This window comes from Aspergillus pseudoviridinutans (genome assembly GCF_018340605.1).
Source record: "Aspergillus pseudoviridinutans IFM 55266 DNA, scaffold_5, whole genome shotgun sequence".
Taxonomy (NCBI): domain Eukaryota; kingdom Fungi; phylum Ascomycota; class Eurotiomycetes; order Eurotiales; family Aspergillaceae; genus Aspergillus; species Aspergillus pseudoviridinutans.
Genome location: NW_025091285.1, coordinates 1,797,979 through 1,818,319, shown reverse-complemented (window position 1 = coordinate 1,818,319; position 20,341 = coordinate 1,797,979). Strand labels below are relative to the sequence as shown.

At 48.7% G+C, this 20,341-nt stretch overlaps 6 protein-coding genes across 6 annotated transcripts; 2 read left to right on the top strand and 4 right to left on the bottom strand.

Annotated features, from left to right (window-relative positions):
- Positions 1 to 8,343: 8,343 nt before the first annotated feature.
- Positions 8,344 to 10,525, bottom strand: Asppvi_007695 (origin recognition complex subunit 4; the record flags this gene model as incomplete). Its single annotated transcript, XM_043303579.1, has 2 exons — positions 8,344 to 8,958; positions 9,017 to 10,525. 2 exons carry the CDS (start codon positions 10,523 to 10,525, stop codon positions 8,344 to 8,346), a joined length of 2,124 nt encoding a protein of 707 aa, XP_043159514.1.
- A 961-nt stretch (positions 10,526 to 11,486) lies between these two features.
- On the top strand, positions 11,487 to 12,054 carry Asppvi_007694 (PaaI family thioesterase; the record flags this gene model as incomplete). Its single annotated transcript, XM_043303578.1, has 2 exons — positions 11,487 to 11,582; positions 11,641 to 12,054. The coding sequence occupies 2 exons, from the start codon at positions 11,487 to 11,489 to the stop codon at positions 12,052 to 12,054; spliced, it is 510 nt and encodes a 169-aa protein (XP_043159513.1).
- Positions 12,055 to 12,484: 430 nt separating this feature from the next.
- On the bottom strand, positions 12,485 to 14,286 carry Asppvi_007693 (secretory pathway gdp dissociation inhibitor; the record flags this gene model as incomplete). Its single annotated transcript, XM_043303577.1, has 8 exons — positions 12,485 to 12,573; positions 12,628 to 12,885; positions 12,941 to 13,495; positions 13,548 to 13,893; positions 13,956 to 13,983; positions 14,043 to 14,102; positions 14,166 to 14,190; positions 14,241 to 14,286. 8 exons carry the CDS (start codon positions 14,284 to 14,286, stop codon positions 12,485 to 12,487), a joined length of 1,407 nt encoding a protein of 468 aa, XP_043159512.1.
- Positions 14,287 to 14,987: 701 nt separating this feature from the next.
- Positions 14,988 to 15,876, bottom strand: mrpl4 (mitochondrial 54S ribosomal protein uL29m; the record flags this gene model as incomplete). The annotated part of the gene is made up of 3 exons (XM_043303576.1): positions 14,988 to 15,107; positions 15,267 to 15,433; positions 15,510 to 15,876. 3 exons carry the CDS (start codon positions 15,874 to 15,876, stop codon positions 14,988 to 14,990), a joined length of 654 nt encoding a protein of 217 aa, XP_043159511.1.
- Positions 15,877 to 16,823: 947 nt separating this feature from the next.
- Positions 16,824 to 18,904, top strand: Asppvi_007691 (NOT2/NOT3/NOT5 family protein; the record flags this gene model as incomplete). The annotated part of the gene is made up of 7 exons (XM_043303575.1): positions 16,824 to 17,046; positions 17,117 to 17,261; positions 17,369 to 17,886; positions 17,941 to 18,005; positions 18,064 to 18,329; positions 18,393 to 18,747; positions 18,809 to 18,904. The coding sequence occupies 7 exons, from the start codon at positions 16,824 to 16,826 to the stop codon at positions 18,902 to 18,904; spliced, it is 1,668 nt and encodes a 555-aa protein (XP_043159510.1).
- A 326-nt stretch (positions 18,905 to 19,230) lies between these two features.
- Positions 19,231 to 20,279, bottom strand: gtmA (gliotoxin thiomethyltransferase; the record flags this gene model as incomplete). The annotated part of the gene is made up of 4 exons (XM_043303574.1): positions 19,231 to 19,616; positions 19,678 to 19,734; positions 19,788 to 19,826; positions 19,898 to 20,279. 4 exons carry the CDS (start codon positions 20,277 to 20,279, stop codon positions 19,231 to 19,233), a joined length of 864 nt encoding a protein of 287 aa, XP_043159509.1.
- Between the last annotated feature and the right edge of the window lie 62 nt (positions 20,280 to 20,341).

Sequence of the window (20,341 nt, the reverse complement as noted above, 5' to 3'; positions counted from 1 at the left end):
GTCCAGCAGGAAATCCCCCTTGAGATTCGGCCAATAAGAGTAGCTTATAGGCAACCTGACAATAAAGGCTCTTGCCGAAATTACTCTAGCGGCATGCCCAGGTGGCTAGTCCCCGAGCCACACAACCAGGGAAATTGGGGGCGTTCACCAATCATAATCCCAAGGATTGATTTCTTAATAAGACTTACAGACCTTATTATTGAGGGACCTTTGTACCTTGTCTTCAATTGAGGATGTTTGGTGGCCACTGATCGTAAGCGATCAAAAAACTTTTAATGGCAATAGAGACAACAAAGTTACTGCTTGACTGATACGGACTACAGAGATCTTGGATAACCTGCGACTTGGAGGTTTGCCAGGTACTCAGGTTTCAGGGGTCCTTCATCCACTCCACGTGGAATTTAATTTCCTTCCAAGCAAACCAAGCATTTACCTATCGCAGATCAACATTGAGCCTCAGGCCATCAAACAGACAACTGTAAGGTGGAGATGGGTTGAGGCTTGAGCATCTACGGAGTACACTACTGTACAACCAGAAACTGAGGCTGATACAACATGTAGATGCTTCATGGTGTTTTGCATTCGATATGCCTTCACGTCGAAAAGATCATGGTTGAGGAATGATCATCTCCGCCATTTTCTTTGCTGATTGCAATTGTAGAGTAGAACAACTTTCAAGGCGTCATAATAGGATAAGGTAGTAATGACTCAGTTAGATCCTCGTACATTGCAGGCTTTCTGTATCCTTCAAATGCCATCCAATAATGTGATGTAGACAAAATGGAGGAAACTGTGCGATAGGTATTTACTAGCTGAGGGGAACGGGGCGTATTCTGGATACCAATTAATGGTGGGAATAACAGCCATCCTCTCCTTACAAATTAAATTTTGTGTATCTTGCATCCTTCCATGACATTTCGAAGTACCTCCCCTTTCCTTACCTGTCCTTCTCCATATGTGAGCCAGAGCAAGAGTAAGACCCATCGGAGCGGTCCCACGTGGACGCACGTGGAGGAAGCGCTGGAGGATTGGCGGGCTAGATCTTGTTGCTGACTTGTTGGCGTGGCCGGCCGTTTTGACCTGCAGTTGGGTCTGTCTCGTAATGGGAGAAGGGGTCCAAGTCACTACATCCTGTGATTGGCGATTTTGCGCCGACATATGGCGACTTCAGCGATATGGATCAATATCCTGCCTGTCCTTGCCGAGGTACTCCTCCAGGTACTGTACATCTTCCTGCGTCAAGGATCCTTGCAACAAGTAGATGTAGCTGTGGAGGAATAATATACAAATAGTCGACTCTATCATATTGACATGAATTGTCAATAGTGAACTTGTTGCTCTGGAGGGCACAATGGGTGAGGAACTTCGTAGCCTGCACTCACCGCTCTATGGCATCAACCAGTTGCTTGACTTGGGTCCCACCAACCTTGGGAGTGGGTATATTGTTTTTAGATTTACCGCGTGGCCCGCCATAATTGTAATCATTATTATTATTGTCATTTAGCGCGAATTATGATTTACACCAGTTTGGTTTGTAAACCTCTAACATGTTGATATCATCAACCTGAATCTCTTGCCAAAAGTCACTGTCAAAGCGGCCAATTGCCGTCGGGTCCGGCTAAGCTGTTAAATGGGATCTCTGAATTGTCCATCAATCCAGCAGCCGGCAGCCACTGGTTCAAGGCATCCCAAAAGTCTAAAACAGCCACGGAAGCTGTCTGTCCCCAGATTGAAACACACCCCTGGCAGTGGCTTTCTGGAGTCAAAGCTCCTGAGAGCTCGGTACGTAGGTCCAACGAAGCAATCACGATTGCTCAGCATGCTGTCACCTGGGGTGAGTCTGGCTCTGCTGTCCTCTACTGCAGCCTGCAGCTGCAGCCTGCAGGTCTGATCGCCGTAAATCTGACATGGCCATGAGGCATGAGCCTCATACGTCCTGGATAGAGTTTAGGCTTGGGCACATCGTTCATCAAAGGATTTTAGCGACGTTTAGTAGCTGATACGGGGCCCTTGTATGTAGGCATAGAGATTATGATCGTCAACTGTACATCCATGTTTGTTAGATAGGTAATGGTCAATACCACCCTAAAACCGGGGAAGTTGATCAAACTTCTTTTCAGGTCTATGCATTACATACTCCGTATAGTATGCATAACCAGACTCTTCTGGAAATGTGTCTCTGGCGTCCAGTCCCACCTCTATTCAGTGACGTTATGACATATCATCTGGACATCCAGCGGTGAGACGATCCCAACCATTAGGAGTCTGGAGTCTGATTGATGAGTCCTTCTTGACTGTACACTATACAGGGAAATGTCTGACTTGTCACAATAATAAATCAGGAAGGAACTGCGGTCAGATAACCTAGCCTTTTAGCGAGAACTCTATTGTTCTTGTTGGCCTGTTTCATTCTCGCCCTTTTACGAAGACTGATCACGAGCTCATGCCACACACCTGTCAAACACATGGAAGGATTCTTAGACTGCAACTCGTTTCCGAAATCCGACCATTCCAAATATGTGTCTTCGCCTTGCTAGTCCGTCTTTTCTTTTTCCGTGTTTTGCATACACTCAAGCCGTGGCATTGACAGGACTAAAATAGCACACAGGTGAGGCGAGTTGTTTAACACTCAGCCTTAGGAACAAGGGAGGGAATTACCCTCCGCGTCTCATCTGTTGATTAGCAAAATAACTGTCGGTGTACGCTGTATGCATCATGTCCAGATTTATATACATTTGCTTTGTTATGGTTTATTGTGAACGCAGATCCTTGAATGTCACGCGAGAGATTACTCTTGACAGGAATAAGCCTACCTGACATTGGCAAGGTCGAGTCTAGAGTTTGGAGTATCTACTTGGTCTTGTTGGATGAGGGAACAGTCTCAGTATGTCAATGGATTAATTGTAACGATCATCATCGTCGGGGAGGAGGGGCTTATCAACTGTCCGGCAGTACGGGCTCTGTACTCTAGTATATACTTGCATCATACAGTATCAACCATGTCTATCACCATTGAAATGATGACTTGTAACAAGCATCTACCTCGCCATAAGGTGCGGCTTCTGGATTATTCCACTGTATCCTGCATGCTAAGCTGGGCTATATGATGTTTATTCTCATTGAAGCTCCTCTGTAGAGCAGTCATGTTGAAGGGACAGGACCTGTATTTGCGAAGTTCGCCATGCGAGTAACTGAAATTTACAGAACGCCTTAGGAGCCGTCAAAGGATCATCCTGGAAGGATGCTCACTGTGGAACTTGCTGTCCAAGACCTACGTTGATTACCAATCACTACATTAGACTGCTTCACAGTGCTGAGTATGGACCTGTCAAGTGTCCGATATCAACAATGGGTTTCTAAGTGCATATTGGCAGCCTTGCAGGAAGATCATCCAAATCAAGCCAGTTATCGGCAAGGGACATGTTCTAGACAAAGTCAAACAGGTCTAGAAGGTCAGACTCCTGATCAATGTGCCCATGCTCCTGCAGTGACACCACTTCGCCGTCCACACAGAACGCTGTCTCCAGTGCAGCATATGCAGCCTCCCGAAGCCAACGTCGTTTGAGAGCATGGCATGGATACATGGAAACTTAAGCTCAGGGGTCTCGCATGGCAATAGATGAGCACTATTTACTTTCTACTTGCAGCGTTGCTGCACATTCAGTCCAAAGAGGAAGCTAACTTCCTGACCCTTTCGTACAACCATCGTATCGTCATAATGCAGCTTAACCTCGACAACTTTTAGTGCTCGGAAAGCAAATGTTCGTTGATGTAGAATGACCGACTTAGCCGTAATGACATTACAATGTACCTATTCCAGCATCATGCATACAACAGGCGAGCAGTCAATCAAGATTTCAGAAATCAACGGGTCTGGCATCCCAAGGTCTCTGTACCAAGTATGAAAACATGAAACAAAAAGACCCCACATGTAAGAGCGGTTACGAATGACTGTAACTTCGACCAACTGGTGGGGCAGATGGGGCTGGTTTGTAAGTTCGTCGTTACGGCGGCGGGTGAGACTGTGGGCTTGCGGGTCCTGGAATTTGCCTTGGATTTGGGGCTCCTTCAATACAGTCAGTAGGTGATGGCGTGATGCCTGCTAACAATCCTCTACCTACCTTAAAATGAACTAGTTACTACGACGTTGTGGGGAATAAAAACGGCAAGGAAGTGGACACTGGAATCCAAAGAAAATCGTACACAGCCTACACAGGACAGCGAGGAACGGAAAGTTAAAAAAAAGAAAAGAAAAGAAAAGAAAAACTATGATAACCACGTGGTTCGACGAAGGTTTAGCATTGAGTTTGCGAGCTTGTTGCCTAATAGAGTTGACAGGTGATCTCTGGGAATTGGAGATATCATTTATGATAAGTATGCTTACTGTAGGAACGACTCCGTAGAACTAGAAAGAACTTTCATCTGATTATTACCGGATTCTGCTATACTACTATACCAAGTTGTAAGGAGAAGTGGGCATTTGAAGAAGCAGGAGTATCTCCTTCTGAGGACTCCATCAACGCGTTCATCTGTAGCCCTTGCAAGCTTAAGGAGCACTACCAGCTGCCCATTGTTTACGGACGAAACCACTGTAGTCATTGGCTTGCTTGTGTTGGCGAGCCTTTTGACCCTGATACATTGCAAGATAGCTCCGGTTCTTGACTTCTGTTTACCATTCGGGTACCTTACAAAGTTACACTGTGAATAGCGGACTCCTCCCCAAGTGACAGGTCAGCATCGGTGGATATCGCAGATTCTGCTTCGCTGTCGCATCGCCAAAGCCTTGGTCTTGCCCCTGAACCGTTGTTTCTTCTCGTAGCGGTGTACCGTAGTATGGTGTAGATATCGCTGCCAAGTTTCCCGAGTGGACACTGGACACGACACTGAGCCTGCCGGATTCCAGTCGTCCATTGGTCAGAACGACATCGTCATTCCATAATGCTTCTGGAAGAGAAGGGAACAATATCCGAAATAGAATATCGAACGGTGAAACCAGATCGTACCATGGTCGACTTAATCTACATAAATTGTACTAGTTGGATTTCGGAGTTTCCATCGTCGTCCGCCAAACAACTTCCTCCAGGAGGATCGGAAGGGGCGCTAGAAGGCTTCGGGAAGGATTCCAGAACAAAATAGAAGAAAGTGGAGGCGCCAGGTCTCGCTTAACGATACGAGATGTCTCACATTATTTACGTGGTGACGCTGTTGAGAGGTTGAACTGTGTGATAAGTTGATGTACGGAGTATGGTTATATGCAGAACGTAAGGGGTAAAGGATAACTACCTACGTAAACACTACAAGACTCAAGGGTCGTTGTGATTGCGGAGAAATCTCTCGCGATCGACGAGAGGGAAGACTTGACGTATCAGTTTTCCCCATCTGTCGATCAATGCCACAATAATGATCAAAAAAGCCCAACATAAGATAATATGAAGATCAGCGGTTCCAGTCCAGTTTTGGATCCCGTTCCTTGAAGGCAAACACAAGAAGGAAAAAAAAAAGAGGGTCGTTCGGATTTGATCCAAACGCAATTGGTGTCTCCGAGACACCGACGCCGAAGGATAAGGTTGGACGATAGGGAAACTGGCGGAGTTTGATCAGTCTCCGAAAACACGCTGGCTGGAGACACACGTGGCTGATCTTCCGGAAGGCGGTAATCGGAACTCTGCAATGTCACGCAGTAACTATGAAATACCAGGAGAGTTCTGTACGGTATTGGCATTACCTCTGTAAGGTAGCGTGGTCAATATGCAATGCAACCATTACCAAATCTATCCCATAAGGTAAAGCGGCAACAGAAACTTACCAAATTCTGGAAATAAAAGGAGGCACTAATGCAGAGAGTCTCAAACAACACGAGAACAAACTAGGTTGAGTGGGGAATTTCATCGGACAGATTTCATACATAGCAACTTTTTGTCTATTATTTTACCTCGTATCTGACATCATCCTATGGGTAACGGAGTTCTCCGTGTCCAAAAATTGGGCAAGTCTGGATGAACTGCACCCAAAGCTAGGTAAGTTAGGTATTGTCGATTACGGCTGATACACAGTCTTGACACTCGAACTGCCTTTACATTCTACGTACGCCTGGATTTCTGCAGAAGCAAGGGGGCAGGGAAAGCATGGATGATAGCCCCAGAAAATGATATGTGTACAGCATATTTGAATAAAGGGAGGGAAAAAGAAAGGAAAAATGCCACAACCACTGATCCTTGTAAACCCACGCGAAAACAGCCTCGAGGGCAAATCAAAATTCTGGGCCGATCGATTGCCCCACTAAGCCTTTTTCACCACGCTAGCGGCCTCTTCTCGTCATACCAATTCGGGCCTAGTATACTTTCATCTCCTGTCCACATGGCCGGGAGGTTATACACATCACACACCTGCAAGAGGGCGAAGGAACTTGGGGATATTTGCCTCTGCACCACACTCAAAGATGCAAAGAGCGCAGGTTGACCATCACATAATGAACAGACTGGCAGCTCTATCTATTACTCAGTACCTCTAGTAGGTTAGACGTCAAGGACTATAGTTTCAGCTGCACTTAATCTACATCTAAGTCATGCAAATTGCCCCCTGGGGTATTATATACTACGGCTAGGTGTCTGCTGATCGAACCATTMTGAGGCGTCGTCAACTCATCTGCCAACCACCATCGCCAAGCTCGCCTTCAATGTTTCTCTCTCATTATTTTGGAACTGTACTTTGTGTGGTTTCAACTGCGGAGTTAACATCTTGATTCTTCAAGTCCATTGTATGGTCAGAGACGAGCTAAATAAACCTTGAAGAATCGATGTTACCGACCACACTAGTACAAGGGTCCGTCGCAGAACAATCAACAGAGCGCCAGGAGCGGAAACTACATTTCAAAAGTACGGATTCGCTCCCCAATCTGATTTCCGGCGTCGCCACTACAACTATCCGCAGCTCTTCTGAAAGTGCTACAGAGTACAGCTCCGAAAGCTGAACCTCCTTCCCAGCATCCGAACTTCCCGACTGCGATGCTTAACACAGTATGTTTGCGCATAGGTGCAAAGAATTGGTACTCACGGCATCGAACTGAACCCCGTACTCCGTACCCTCCGCCGTGATTGCATGCATTAGTGTCTGCCCTGGCGAGATCCTGATTCGTCCGATTCGCGATAGACTGCAATATTCAGGGGGGCAGTCCTGGACCTGGACTGGCCGCTATCAAGGAGACTGTGACATCCAATTTCAGTTGACTCTTGCAGAATGCAGAGCAGCTTCGTCATAGGTAGCATGACTGTATGGCTCGTGACGCTGTGCCCATGTCAGGGGATATACCGTCCCTAGTACTCCGTACTCCGTGCACTATTCCTGTGATTGATGGCCGCGACAGAACGGGATTTGAAGTGTCTTCCTTCGGACTTTTCGGAGATAGCTGGCTACGTCTTTCCTGGATTGTCTTAGGTGATCTTCAACGTGCCGCCGCTGCTGATGATCTGTTGACTCTATCCCACGTGCATACGTACTCCGTACTGGCGTTCCAACTCGATTGCGGAGTGCTACGTTGGGCATCGAATGCGAGACTCGCCCTCCCCGGTTTTAGATTGATAGCATTCTTCAGGTGAAATATATTGCATAGATGATTAGATCATAGGATACCTGATCATTGAAGACAAGCTTATTGTGACAGACCCTGTCCGCGTACAATCTGCCTTCCTAGTTCGGCTACGATCCCTACCTAGACCAAGCATCAACTGCGTCTGTATGGTGTCTAATGCCAGATTTGCGTCGCTTCTTCATATAGTCTTGCTTTACCCCTCGGGTATATACGATTAAGTCGGGATATCAAGGCGTTCTGAGACAACGCACAATGGCACTCACTCTGGTCAGACTCCTTGGGCAACCAGAAGGAATATCACTAGTATCTATTCGATCTCAGGACTATCATGAAGAACATAGTATGCAATCCTGCACGTTTTTGGCTGATCATGACGCTGATCATCTTACAGATATTGGGCTAGACTGCGGAGACTCCGTACAAGTGGTCGATTCAAAGAGGCAGGGTCTAGACTAGCTTGCTGCCTGAAGACATATTGGCACTAACTTGTATCCCAGTAGCGCCGAGATAGAAATACTCAGGTGCCGCACGGGGGTTTCCCGAGCTCTATTGCACGGACGTTGGACTTGTTTCATAGTTGCAGATTATCTGGACAATGTCGACGACGAGATATCGCTAGATAGCCTGTGATTGGCTTCGACCTGTCCCCGCAACATGGTGCCATGTGATATCGTGTTTATCATCCCCGCCATACAACACACAACAATCATTAAGCTAGGTGGTTTCACAAACGTGGCAAGTGACAGCAGATGGTGTCACTCACGCCACCATTTCCCTAGTGAGCCACCGGATCCCGCCATGGCAACTACCTCCTCGAAGCTGACTTCGACCCGGAACATCCGTCCATCTGCAGTTCCACTTCCCCCGCCGACAGGGTTGATCAGACCCCAGCTGACTAGCTTTTCCCATGCTTCTCGAGCCACATCTCGGCCCCAGACACGACCAGGAGTGACGGTCGCACCAGATACCGAAGCAGACGTCTTAGCGGATGTTAACAGTCGGATATATTCCGCATATGCTGCGGGGAAGGACAGTGCAAGTGGGGCTAGATTCTGAGGCTGACCGGCTTCGACGCCTGGGTCGTACAGCGCTGTCAGACGGGTCGCGGCCAGCAGAAGCGAGAGCGGAAGAGATGACGGGCTTGCGGAGATAGTCGTGGACGTAGAGAAGGGAAGGGGAGCAGGATCCGGACACGATAAAGCCTGGCCGCTGAAGGTCTTGGGTGTTGGAATTCCGAATGAGGAGTCGTAAGTGCTGTAGTGCAACTCAGTCATCGCCAGTAGGGCACTTGTGAAGAATTCTTTGACAGATTTTGTCTGATGGTATATCCTCTGTAGATGGTGATTGAACGATTCGTCGGCCCAGAGTCCCTATCAGATGTGGGTTAGTATCTTCTGACAAGCGAACTTGACCCAGAAAGGAGTGTACCTGTAGATATGTCCTCCACCCATCCAATAGTGTGTTCCCCTTCCCGGGATCGACGTTGTCAAAAAAGCATTGCTTCTCACTGTCCTCCAAGTTCAACGCCGCAAAACAGATCTCCGAGAAAGTTTCGAAGCTTCTGGGAAGTGGAACGTAGACATATCGATGACTGAATCGACTCTTGACACGCTTTTCCAACATCTCGGTCACGTCGACTTTCGTGGTAAGCCCCAGCACAGCGATCGGAGCTTTGCGAGCTTGTGCGATATCAAATAGATTGTAGAGCAAGGTCTGTCGGGGATGAGTCGCAAACAGGTCAAACTCATCAAGAATGATGATGATGGACTTGGCCGCCGTGACGGCCTTCGGGTTCCCAGAAGGACCGAATAATTCCTCTGGATGAGATAGAAGAGCAAGTAGAGTCGCCATCGTGTCGGCGTAGGTACTGACTTTGCCTGCCTCTTCTTCGGTGTTGGTCTCACGACCGAGTTGGCGCCACATCTCCCGGAGCGCAAGTCGATCGTCTGTATGTAGAAAGCCATTGAGTCGAACCACATGGAATTCGTTCATGTGTTCTTTTTTCAGCGACGATATTATCGTCTCCACAATGGCGGTTTTGCCGCAGCCACGAGACCCAAGGAGCAGCATTGAGTTACCTTCGCCAGCGGTGACTGTTTGCTCAATGAGCTGACGCACCTTGGTGTATTCATTCTCTAGCCCTTTCAACGGAACGAGCTGCTTTCCATTGAGCTTTTCGAGAAGCACTTTTGTGAGAAGCTGTAGTTCTTCATTAAGACCTCCCTGAACAAGCCTCTGGAAGCGTTCCGCATAGTCGGGCAGAGAATCGGATGCGACCATACTGTCGTCTTTCTCGATCGCATCCTGGTGAGTGACGTCTTGCTGTAGTTGCATCGAAACAAGGTTGTCCAATCCATCTTGATAATCCTCTGGAGTCGGAGACTGTAGCGATTGTTGTCGGCTCTCAGGTTGATCTTCTTCTTCATGCTTCTCTGGGGGAGCGTATCTGACGGAAGCTCTCTTAGACCTCGTTCTGGCTAGTCCTCCCTTCTGAGGCTGCGGTGAGTTCCCCTCATCCTCTTCTGTCCCCGGTACCAATCTACTTCTCCTTGTGCTTCGTGGCGTTCGTTCAGACGGCCCGGCAGATGATCTGGTCCTCCTCACTGACGACGGAGTGCTGAGAACTTCTTCCTCGTATCTCTGCGGTGGCTTCCGTTGACGTCCGCTCGATCGAAGGCCACTCCGCGAGGGAGTCTCCACGTTCGCGGAGTTGTCTGCCGTCCCATTCATGGCTGTGTCCCCACCCGCATCTGGCTCGGCCCTTGAGGATTGTTTTCGAGATGTCTTCGAAGCAGCTGGGGATTCGCCCTGCCCGGTCGGTGATAATGCAACTGATTGAAGATCCTCACTGTCATCTCGCATCTGAATATCACCGTCCTGGTCTGCAGACTGTATGTCGGACAACCTCCTCCTCTTCGCCGCTCGTGCATTCGTCATTTCGTGCTGTCGAGTCCTCGGTAGTGTTTGGAAGGGATGTCAAACCGGAGGGAAGGGAGGGCGAAACTGCTGCGATGCAGGCTACTATCTTTCGGGCATTGGTCGAAGTAAAATCTCCTCAAGCATTAGACAGACATTGAGCTTTGGTCGGAGGTCAATGGCCAGTGTTGACGCCGATGCGACACATCAAAACCAAGAATAGACCGCTTAGGCGGACAAAGCTTTCCGACGGGACTGCGACCGAATCACCTAGGTAGGCAGATCGATATTAGAGGTAAGCAACATGAAACGCTGGGATACACTCCCACGTACGAGGTTAATATTTTGGACTGTACGCACTGTGTTTTGATGTGGTCAATTGAGTATATCCCAATAGATCTCAAAATTGTCTTGCCGCGATGACAACAATGATATCGTGATTTGGGCAAAACGCGTGACACGAGATCAGGTGAATCTCTCTGTGCCACACGAATATTCAATGCCAAACTACTTGAGCAAAAACATTATTCTAGGAGAAAGCCTGACATTGTTCGAGCTATCTTGATTAACTCGACATTTCAATGACTTAAAATTCGCTCATTGAGGGTTGTGAATGATCAAGTTTCCGAGTATAAAGCACCTGGTACATGACGCTATATTGTACATGGAATCCTACGGCGTACTTGGTTGCCATTAATAACAGACAGCGAAGAGAGTGCAGGGGTGTCATGGGTTGCTGGAAGAGAAAGCAGATGTCTGTGATGTATCCCAATAGTTCTCTTCAAATGACACTCGATGCGTGAGAACCCTTCAAGACCGACTGACTACAACCGCCAACCTCGGTTATATCCATCCCCCTCGTATTGGATATCTAAGCTGTCATCGTAGCCAGAGAAGAGTCTCTTTAAGAATAAAAGGAATCAGCACAATCTCCCGGCATCGTCTCGTTTCTCACTCTAATTTCACCGTTAGACTTGGAATCATGTCCTCATCGATTAAACCACCATCCAGAAGCCTGGATCAATTCGAGGAGCTCGTCTATGAGTACTCCGCACGGATGGGCCAACATGATCAGGAGGTATAGCATGACCTTCACCTCTCAATAACCCCAGATCGAAGTCTAACCAAACGTCCAGCATTGGGACTTTGATCCCCGCGCCTGCAATCTCCGCTTCGAATCCGCTACCCGTGGCCCCCCAGCACAAGTCTCATACCTTCTCACCGTAGCCCCTAAACTGTGCAATTTCCTGGGTAATCTGCACGGCGGGTGCGCCGCCACGATCATCGATGTCCTCTCCACCGCTATCCTCCTGGGCATCTCGAAACCAGGTTTCTTCTCCCTCGGTGGCGTCAGTCGCAATCTCAAGGTCACTTATCTGCGCCCCGTGCCGGCGAACACGGAGATACGACTGGTATGTCAAGTTATTCATACGGGGCGCCGGTTGGCGCTTTTGCGTGCGGAGATCTCAAGGGCCGATAATGGCGATCTCTGTGTGCTGGGGGAGCATGAGAAGGCGAATACGGACCCGGAATCGAGCAGGAAGATATGATGTGCGTTCTCCATTTGTCCCGGACATATATAGATACCTTGTTAGTATTATGTACTATCATCGAAATTCCTGGGTGCTAGAGATAGATTGGGGTCATGAAACTTGGCTCTGACGAGAATCAATTCCCTTACTGCCAGACTAAAGTATTATAACCAATTCATTTCCAGCCTATTCACAGCAATTATGACCAAGAATTTGGCCCGCAAGACCGTGCTGAATTTCAACATATGCCAGGGGTCCAGGTGTGCACTACCACAGCCTGTCAAGATATCCAGAAGCAATGCGAGTGTGAGCATTCCCGAATGCTAATGGTTCATGGTGGATGGCAATGACGAACAGGAATCCAAAAGATATTACGGCCCAATTCAACAATATCCAAACACGACACTATATTATTGAAGCTTCATGCTGGGCTAAAGCACCCTCACGTCTAATCCTCCGCAAGTCTCTGGTCCTCCCGAAGACCCTCAACAACCAGCTCTTCACCTGTGGCCCGCTTGTAGAGGTCCCGCACGTCGTCTGTTTTGACCATTAGCAACTGTGACACGGCGGAAATCTTCACTGATGTCATACCTGTTGTTGTCTCAAAGTGGGAGGTAGCATCGTAGCTCTTAGAAATGAAGATGTTGTCCTTCTCGCCACTCTCCAAAGGCTCATAGAGAGGAATGGGAGGACCAAAGAACTTCTCTTCTATCTGGCCCAGACGCTCGAATCCGGGTTCCAGTTCCAGGTGGTGGTTTGCATCAGTCTCAGCAATAGTAGAGACAATGGCGATGTAGTAGCCCTTGGGGCAGACATTGTGGGCGGATGACACCATGGCAATGTAGATGTCTAGTTCTGGTCAGTAAAGCCTTGAATCCAGCAGAGTCCAACCAGGTCCACTCACCGTGCTTCCTTCCAACCTGAGACTGAGGGATGATCAGCTGCAGCGAGTCGCTGCCATCGGTCTTTTCAATGGGGTGCTTCAGGATGCAGATGGCCTTCAGGAGATACCCAGTGACCCGAACCTTGCCAGGGAAGTAAGATGGGTCCGCGATGATCTTCTTTGTCTTGGTGGTGAACTTCATGGCCTCACTATTATCCTCACGATCCTTCATGGTTGCCTTGATTCCAGAGACCTTGCCATTCTCGTCGTATAGAACCTCGTCGACGCTGGTGTTGAGCATGTAGGTGCMACCGTAAATGGCAGACAGACGAGCAAATCCCTGAGGGAGCTCACCCAGACCATAAAGAGGGTAGATGTACGGGGACTTTCCGTACCGGGCCATGGAGTTGACGTACAGTCGGATACGATGGATGGTCTCGACGGCCATCCCAGATGTTGTGATATACTCGTCAGATGGGAAAAGCGCCATGGAGTGACCGACAAAGTCGCGGGTGTTGTCCTCGAGTCCGAACTTGTCATAAACCTCCTTCATTGTGCACTGAGCGACGTTCAGACCTGAGCCCTGCATATTAGCAATTGAAATAGATGCTACATTGTAGAGACAAACCCTGGTGAGTAGAGGGGTCGTCCTCCTTGAATTCACCGACCCACTCCAGGAACTTCTTAGCTCTTCTCTTCTCAAACATGCCCATGAGAGATGAACGTAGAGCTTCACCAGCATCCGACGGCACCTTGGCCACAGTAGCCTTTGGGCCCTTTCCTTGCTGGACATAGCTGCCAGCAATCTGCTTGAATTCAAGGTATCTCGTCACATCCGTGGAAACCAAAATATTTGTGAGTTCACCGTTTGCCATCAGCAGCTTTGGGACCAGATCAATATTCCAATCGTTGACTCGTCCATACTTCTTCCAGGGTTCATCGCCGGGGCGGACGTTGCCGTATTTCTTAAATAGCTGTACAAAACAGACAAGGCATCAGCAGATGTCAAAATAGACTGACTGAACGACAGACTTACAGTTTCAATGTTCACGGAAGCAGCTTCTCTAAATATCGTGTCAGTAGGATGGGACGTGGTTGATCGGGTAGCTACCCCAGTTCTTACCCTCCGTAGTGATCGTTGCGATCAATGTGGAGCACCTTGTTGCCCTTGACACTGAGAACACTGCACGCAATATCAGTTCTCTATCCTTCAGGCCGAGAAGATAAATCTTATCAATGTCCCTACCCAGAAAGCACACACTCCGTCAACCCTGCGAGGGGCTTTAGCACTACAGCTGTCAAACGGCGGGGTAATACATACCAGTGCCGAGCACTACAACATCATACTCGGGGGCAATCTCTTCCATGATGAATGGTCAGAACGGGTGCAAAACACTAGCAATAAAATAAGCAAGGAGGAATGGAAGTCGCGTGAGATTGAGAGAAGATAAATTTGGAGAGAGGAAGGATACGGAGACACTGAATGTTGCGGTGAGTTTGTAGTTAGCAGATAGTTTAGTCGTGGTGGTCGAAGAGCTAGTCTGCTGGAAGCCCCCCGCGGATCATCAACCAAAGGACCAGCAGATGGGATTGGGCCCACAAGGGGGTGAGGATAAGTACGCCGCTCGCTGTCTTCATATTAAATGGGCATATGAGACCCACGATGATTGAAAACTAATTGATAATTAATCAAATCACATAAAATACTGACCTCCTGAGTCCTGACTTTGCCCCTTTTCAATGGCGCCCCAATCTCCGGCCATAACAGCTTGAAATAACCTACAGACGCCCGGGAACCTAAACTATTAGCGCTACGGAAATTGGCACCGTGCTAACGCAAACGTACATTTAAGCAGATGCCGAGTACAAATATGTGCTTGGATGTCTACTAATTGATGGCTTGACTAAATATACGACGACCCTTTCGCAATCCAAGGGATGAACAAATACCGATTTAAAGAAAACAGTACAACTCTACAATATAGTACATGTGAGATATCCCTCATGTGCAAACCATGTCCCCATACAACATGAAGTCATTGCATGAGCAGCTGCCAGTTGTCAATACCTACTCCTGATTATCCTCGTCTTGTGGGCGATATCCGTTCTTGTAAAGTCGTTTCGCATCTTCCCAAGCGTACCACCTCTCGCGCAGAACGTGCTTGATGCCATTTTGTGTAATGCGGATCTATCATCAGGGAGAGAGATTAGTGAGACCTCCGAAGAATAACAACTAGTGCATCAGTACCGATGGATACAGACTCAGGTCATTGAGTATCCATTAGATCAAATTGGCGGGGAGTTAAAAATATGAATGCCTGGACTGGGAAAGGTATAAGAAACTCACGGTTCTGTCTCTTTCACTGGCTTCCCATTCTCCGTAACCCGCCTTCAAACGCTGTCTCTCGAGATTGGAAGTAGCTATGCGATTACGCTCCTTGACACAGACCCACCAGAGGCAGTGAAGGTCTTCCCACGACTTCTCCCGAAGTTCTTGGATGGACCAGGAACGGCCTATTTGATGAACCAAAATTAGCAAAATCTATGTCGACGAGAAATAAAGGTGAAAACCAGGTAGGTGAATACGCACCGTGAGCAATATCATATTCCGGTGTGCTCAGTGCCGACCTATCTCTGGGGAAGAACCCCCAGAGTCCGTGATCCGGGGTCGCCTCACGCTTCTCGATTGCTGCGGGGGAGACAGGCTTCGGCAATGGGTACTTTGACACGCCCAACTTGAATCTGGGGCCTGTACGGTGAATAGCTGAGACACCGCGGGTCTTGTTCAAGTCACGCCCACGGCCAGCGACGACGGCGGTCGAGGAAAAGGACGAGCACTGGACCGGGGACCGGATCAAGGAAAAATGGAGAGACGGTGCGAGGTACGGAGGGGGCAATTCGACCAGCGGAAGACCCTGACACTGGCGAGTAAGCCGTGCGACCGACTGGCGATGCATATTGACCGAAGTTGGCAGGCAGTCACTCCTTGAGGCGAGACCTGTAAGACGAGCTTTTTGCGGCGTGAAATTCAAAGGCAGGAGTGGATCTCCGCGAAAGGGTCACGTGGTATTAGCCGCCATCCCGTTGGAATATGTGCTACACTCTGTACAACAGTATCTAGTGCCTTAAGCATACAGGGAATGAACCTTGTTTACTATTGTATCTAGCATGAATTTCATCTTGGGGTAGCCGTCTTGAAGTTGTAGGTGATGTCGATTAGAGTTGATGGCGATGGCCACGGAGCACCAACCATTTCTCGTATATCTGCCATTGCTTCCAGCAAGAAAGAAGAGACCGGGTGTCTTCTCATAGGATAGTCAACATATCACTCTCTTTGCTGTCATATAAAAATTTAGTAAACTGATGAGTGTATACACTGCCTATTTTGGTTATCAAAATCTGCAGAAAACCCTCTCTAAACCGAAGATAATTAGGCGGTTAATCCCAATGGTCCGTGCGTTCCCTTCACAAGAAGCGCGCGTTTATAGCCACTCCACCTTCCAGTAACAGAGAAGTAGTCGCCGCATGAGGACTGAAGTGAAGCAACACTGTTGTTTAACTACTCTCTCTAAACTTTCATGATCCCTTGCTCCTTTTCGCCTTACACACCTTTCACTACACAGATTGCTCCTTGAGGGTCAGACACTATTATGAACAGGCCAGGTACGTATGCGTTCAATTCTTTCTCTCTGGAGTTTCTGCAGTTTGTGGCCTTGCTCCGCTATAGGAACACCGACTGGTCACTTTGTGCGATGAATCTCTTTCATGTATCAGTTTCTCGGCGTCAGAGATGTAGGCCCACGGTGCTTGGTGAAGAGGAGAATTTCCTCAGTGATTTTTCATGATCCAATTGTCGTCTTCCCACACTACGTTCCCTTGATCATATTCAAGAACTTTGAGCGCCATGGACGGACGAGCCATCTGGCTAGCCCTCTGGGCCTGTCTACTAGAGATCGCGCCGTTGCTCTCGTTCCACTGTTTTGTTACGTTTGCGCTAATCAACCATTACTGCTCTTCAGGACCCGGCCCACAGCCTTTGAGAGGCATGTCTGGCTTCCCCGCACAGCAACAAGCACAGGCTCGAAACGCGACACTGGCCTCGGCGCGCTTGCCTAACGGAAAACTCGGTGCGGATCCATTATTGCTACATCCCGAAGCTGTATGGCATGAATCATTGCTGATCAGGAGTGTTGGCAGGGAGCGGCGCCAACTGGAATTTCAACTTACCTGTTAGCGGGACACCAGGAATACAAGGAAATCAGCAGCGCAACGTTGGAGCTATGGGGACATTTGCACAAAGTCTTAGTGGGGGATCGCAGCCTGCCACACCTCTTGATCTATCGTATGTCTGACACTTTTACCTCTTCGAGAGAGGCTTCAGTGTTTGTCAAATTGCCAGCCAAACTCTTTTTCCCGTTTGATTCCTACCACTAACCTTTGTCCTCGCAGAGACTTCCCTTCGCTATCAGGAGCGCCTCAGCAATCTCAGACTCCAAACCCAGGGCTAGTGTGGGGTCAGCGTGCCTTGCAGCAGACTCCGCAGAGGCAGCAGCACCCGACATCCCAAGCACCTTCGCGCGCCCCTCAGACACAGTCGCATCATCCGCAACAACAATCACAGCCATCCCACGAAGATGTATTTCCCTCTGGTGCTCAATTCGCAAACCGTTTAGACGACTTTCGAAATGGTGGACAGGGTATTAGCGGTCAATTAGGAGGTTCTGGACAGCCACAGACAGGCAACATTGACGAGTTCCCCCCTCTCGGACGTAATGTTGCTGCGGATCTCGGCCAAGATCGCAGAGAATCTTTGATGCAAAGTGCTGGACTCGGTAATTTCGGCGGCTCGATGCCTTTCACTGGCGCAAACCAGAACCAGTCTGCTCAAAATCGCAACATGATTGGAGGGTCGATCAATGGACAGGATACTTCGAGAATGATGTCGCCTACAAATGCGGGGTCGGCAGGTATGTTTATTAAATTTTTCCCGACGGCGAACAGGGTGCTGATCGCTTTCTCAGCCATCGGAACCTCACGCTCACCAGTTAACCAAGGAGCAAATGGAGTTCCTGGACCGGAAAAAGAGGTTAGGAGTGTCTGAAACTCGTGCCCATTCACATTCCCTTGCTAAATTCGGTATGCAGGACTTGAACGTTCCTACGATGGCCAATCAGCGTAATTTCACAGAGCAACAGCAGGCGCAGCAACCGCAGGCTGCTGCTGGCGAAGCACCAGACGTCGCTGCAGCTGCGCAAAGCACTGAGCAGCCACCGCTTGCTCAGATGAGCGAGCTCGACAGGTTCGGACTCGCAGGCTTGCTCCGGATGATCCACAGTGACAGCCCCGACGTCGCGAGCCTTGCAGTGGGTCAAGATCTGATGACTCTCGGTTTGGATTTGAATCAGCCTGAGTACGTTGTTGCTGTTATGGCACAGATATTTTCCTTTGCTTTACTAACATCTGTGGTTCGAAGGCCCCTTCACACCTCTTTTGCGTCCCCTTTCGTCGCATCCATGTCGGCCGTTCCTATGGAACAAAACTTCTCCTTGCCCGCATGTTACAGTGTCGCAAATATCCAGCCTCTACAGACCCGTATACCCAGCTTCAGCGATGAGACATTGTTTTACATATTCTACAGCATGCCTCGCGACATTATGCAAGAGCTAGCTGCAGAAGAGCTGATGGGCCGCAAGTGGAGATATCATAAGATTGAAAGATGCTGGCTTACACGTGACGAGACGTATCCCGGTCCTGTGGATGTCGAACCTCGCGTCAGCGAACGTGGCGTTTATCTGATTTGGGATCCCACTACCTGGAAGAAGATTCGGGTATGTATTCTTGGCCCGGTTTCGAATCCATCCTGGATTGCTAACCACATGATATCAACAGCGTGAGTTTATTCTTCGCTACGAGGACCTGGACAACAGGCTGGATCACAACAGGGGTCCTGCGCGCCCTCTTGGATTTCCTCATCAAGCCTCATGATTTCCGGTGGAAGCACAGTTTATGTTGTATAAGCAACGGCGTTGGGTTGACTACCAAATTTCTCTGATGCGGTTCAGGTGTTGTAGCCGGTGTTCTACTCCCGACAGTCAGGTGTTTTCCGGCCTTTTGTGGCTTCTATGGGAACTTGGCATATCTGACATTGATCTCTTTTCATGGTAATTTTGTCAGCGTAGACATTGAAACTATGAAGTGATGCCTTCAACCTTAAAAATCCCGGTCTTGCTCCTTATTATAGCCACTTAATCGCAGATGCCAGACCCGATACCACATAGATGTGGATCTCTAGTCATTTTGGATCTTCTGTACTAAGGTTTGAGGGCCCTTGTGATGAGAGCCACCGCCTCCAGAGGAACCTGTCCACTCGCCCCATAGTTGTCTTGCAGATATCGCCGCAGCACCATTGGAACATCCTTCTCGTGCAACTCTCGCTGTTCCTCAGTCCAGAACTTTGGAAGCAGATAAGGCATTATCATCATGCAGACTTCGAGGAATTCACTGATAGGCATAGACGTCTCTTTCGGCAGAGCGGTGACTTTGACGTCCCTAAATCCTACCTTCTCCAATTCAGACTGGATGTAGGATTCCGAGTCCCAACCGGTACTGTGAAGCGCTAGGAACTCTTCCTGTGTTGGGAATGGGACATTTCCGGGCATGGTCTCAATGGCCGCTTTCATGATTGGTATCCAGGTGACTGTTCGGTGCACTTATAGTCAGTGTTTGCTTTCGAGGGCGATGTACTCGATGTCACACACATCTCTGCCATGTTGAGGCTGCGAGTATACCTCCGGACGCGAGGATCCTGAAACACTCTAGTATCATTTATTAGACAGGTTCTCTTTATGTCAGGCGGGAGGTCAATTACCTTTCAAGGCGGCGTTGGCGTCTGGAAAGCTCTGGAAGCCTAGTTGAAGAACGTGACTGTCAGCTTCCGCTCATAACTCTGAATCTGAACGGTTAGTTGTGAAAGCATACCAAAAGAGACAAAAACATGCGTATAATGCGCATCTGGCAGCCCAGTGTCTAGCGCATTCACGATCTTCGCTTCAGCATTGACCCATCCTTCATCTTCAAGCCTCTTCTTGGTGTATTCCAACATGCCTTCTGACAGATCACCGCAGGTCAATTTCCACGTTCTCTTTGCTTCATCGTTAAGTGTGCGGTTGAGTACGCTGGAGACAGCTCCAATCCCACAGGCATTATCCAGGACAACCAGCGGCTTCTGGCTGGGATTAGCCACGCCAGAGTACTCAACCAAGGTCTCAGCATATAGCCCAGTGAGCTTTTCGGTGTACTTGTACCGGTCAGTAAACTCCTTGGCCTGGAACATATTCTGGAGATAGTCAATCTTGGACATCTTGGCGAAGTTGAAGAGCGAGTATAAGAGATACGACAAAGAGTTTCAAAGATAACAGCAGC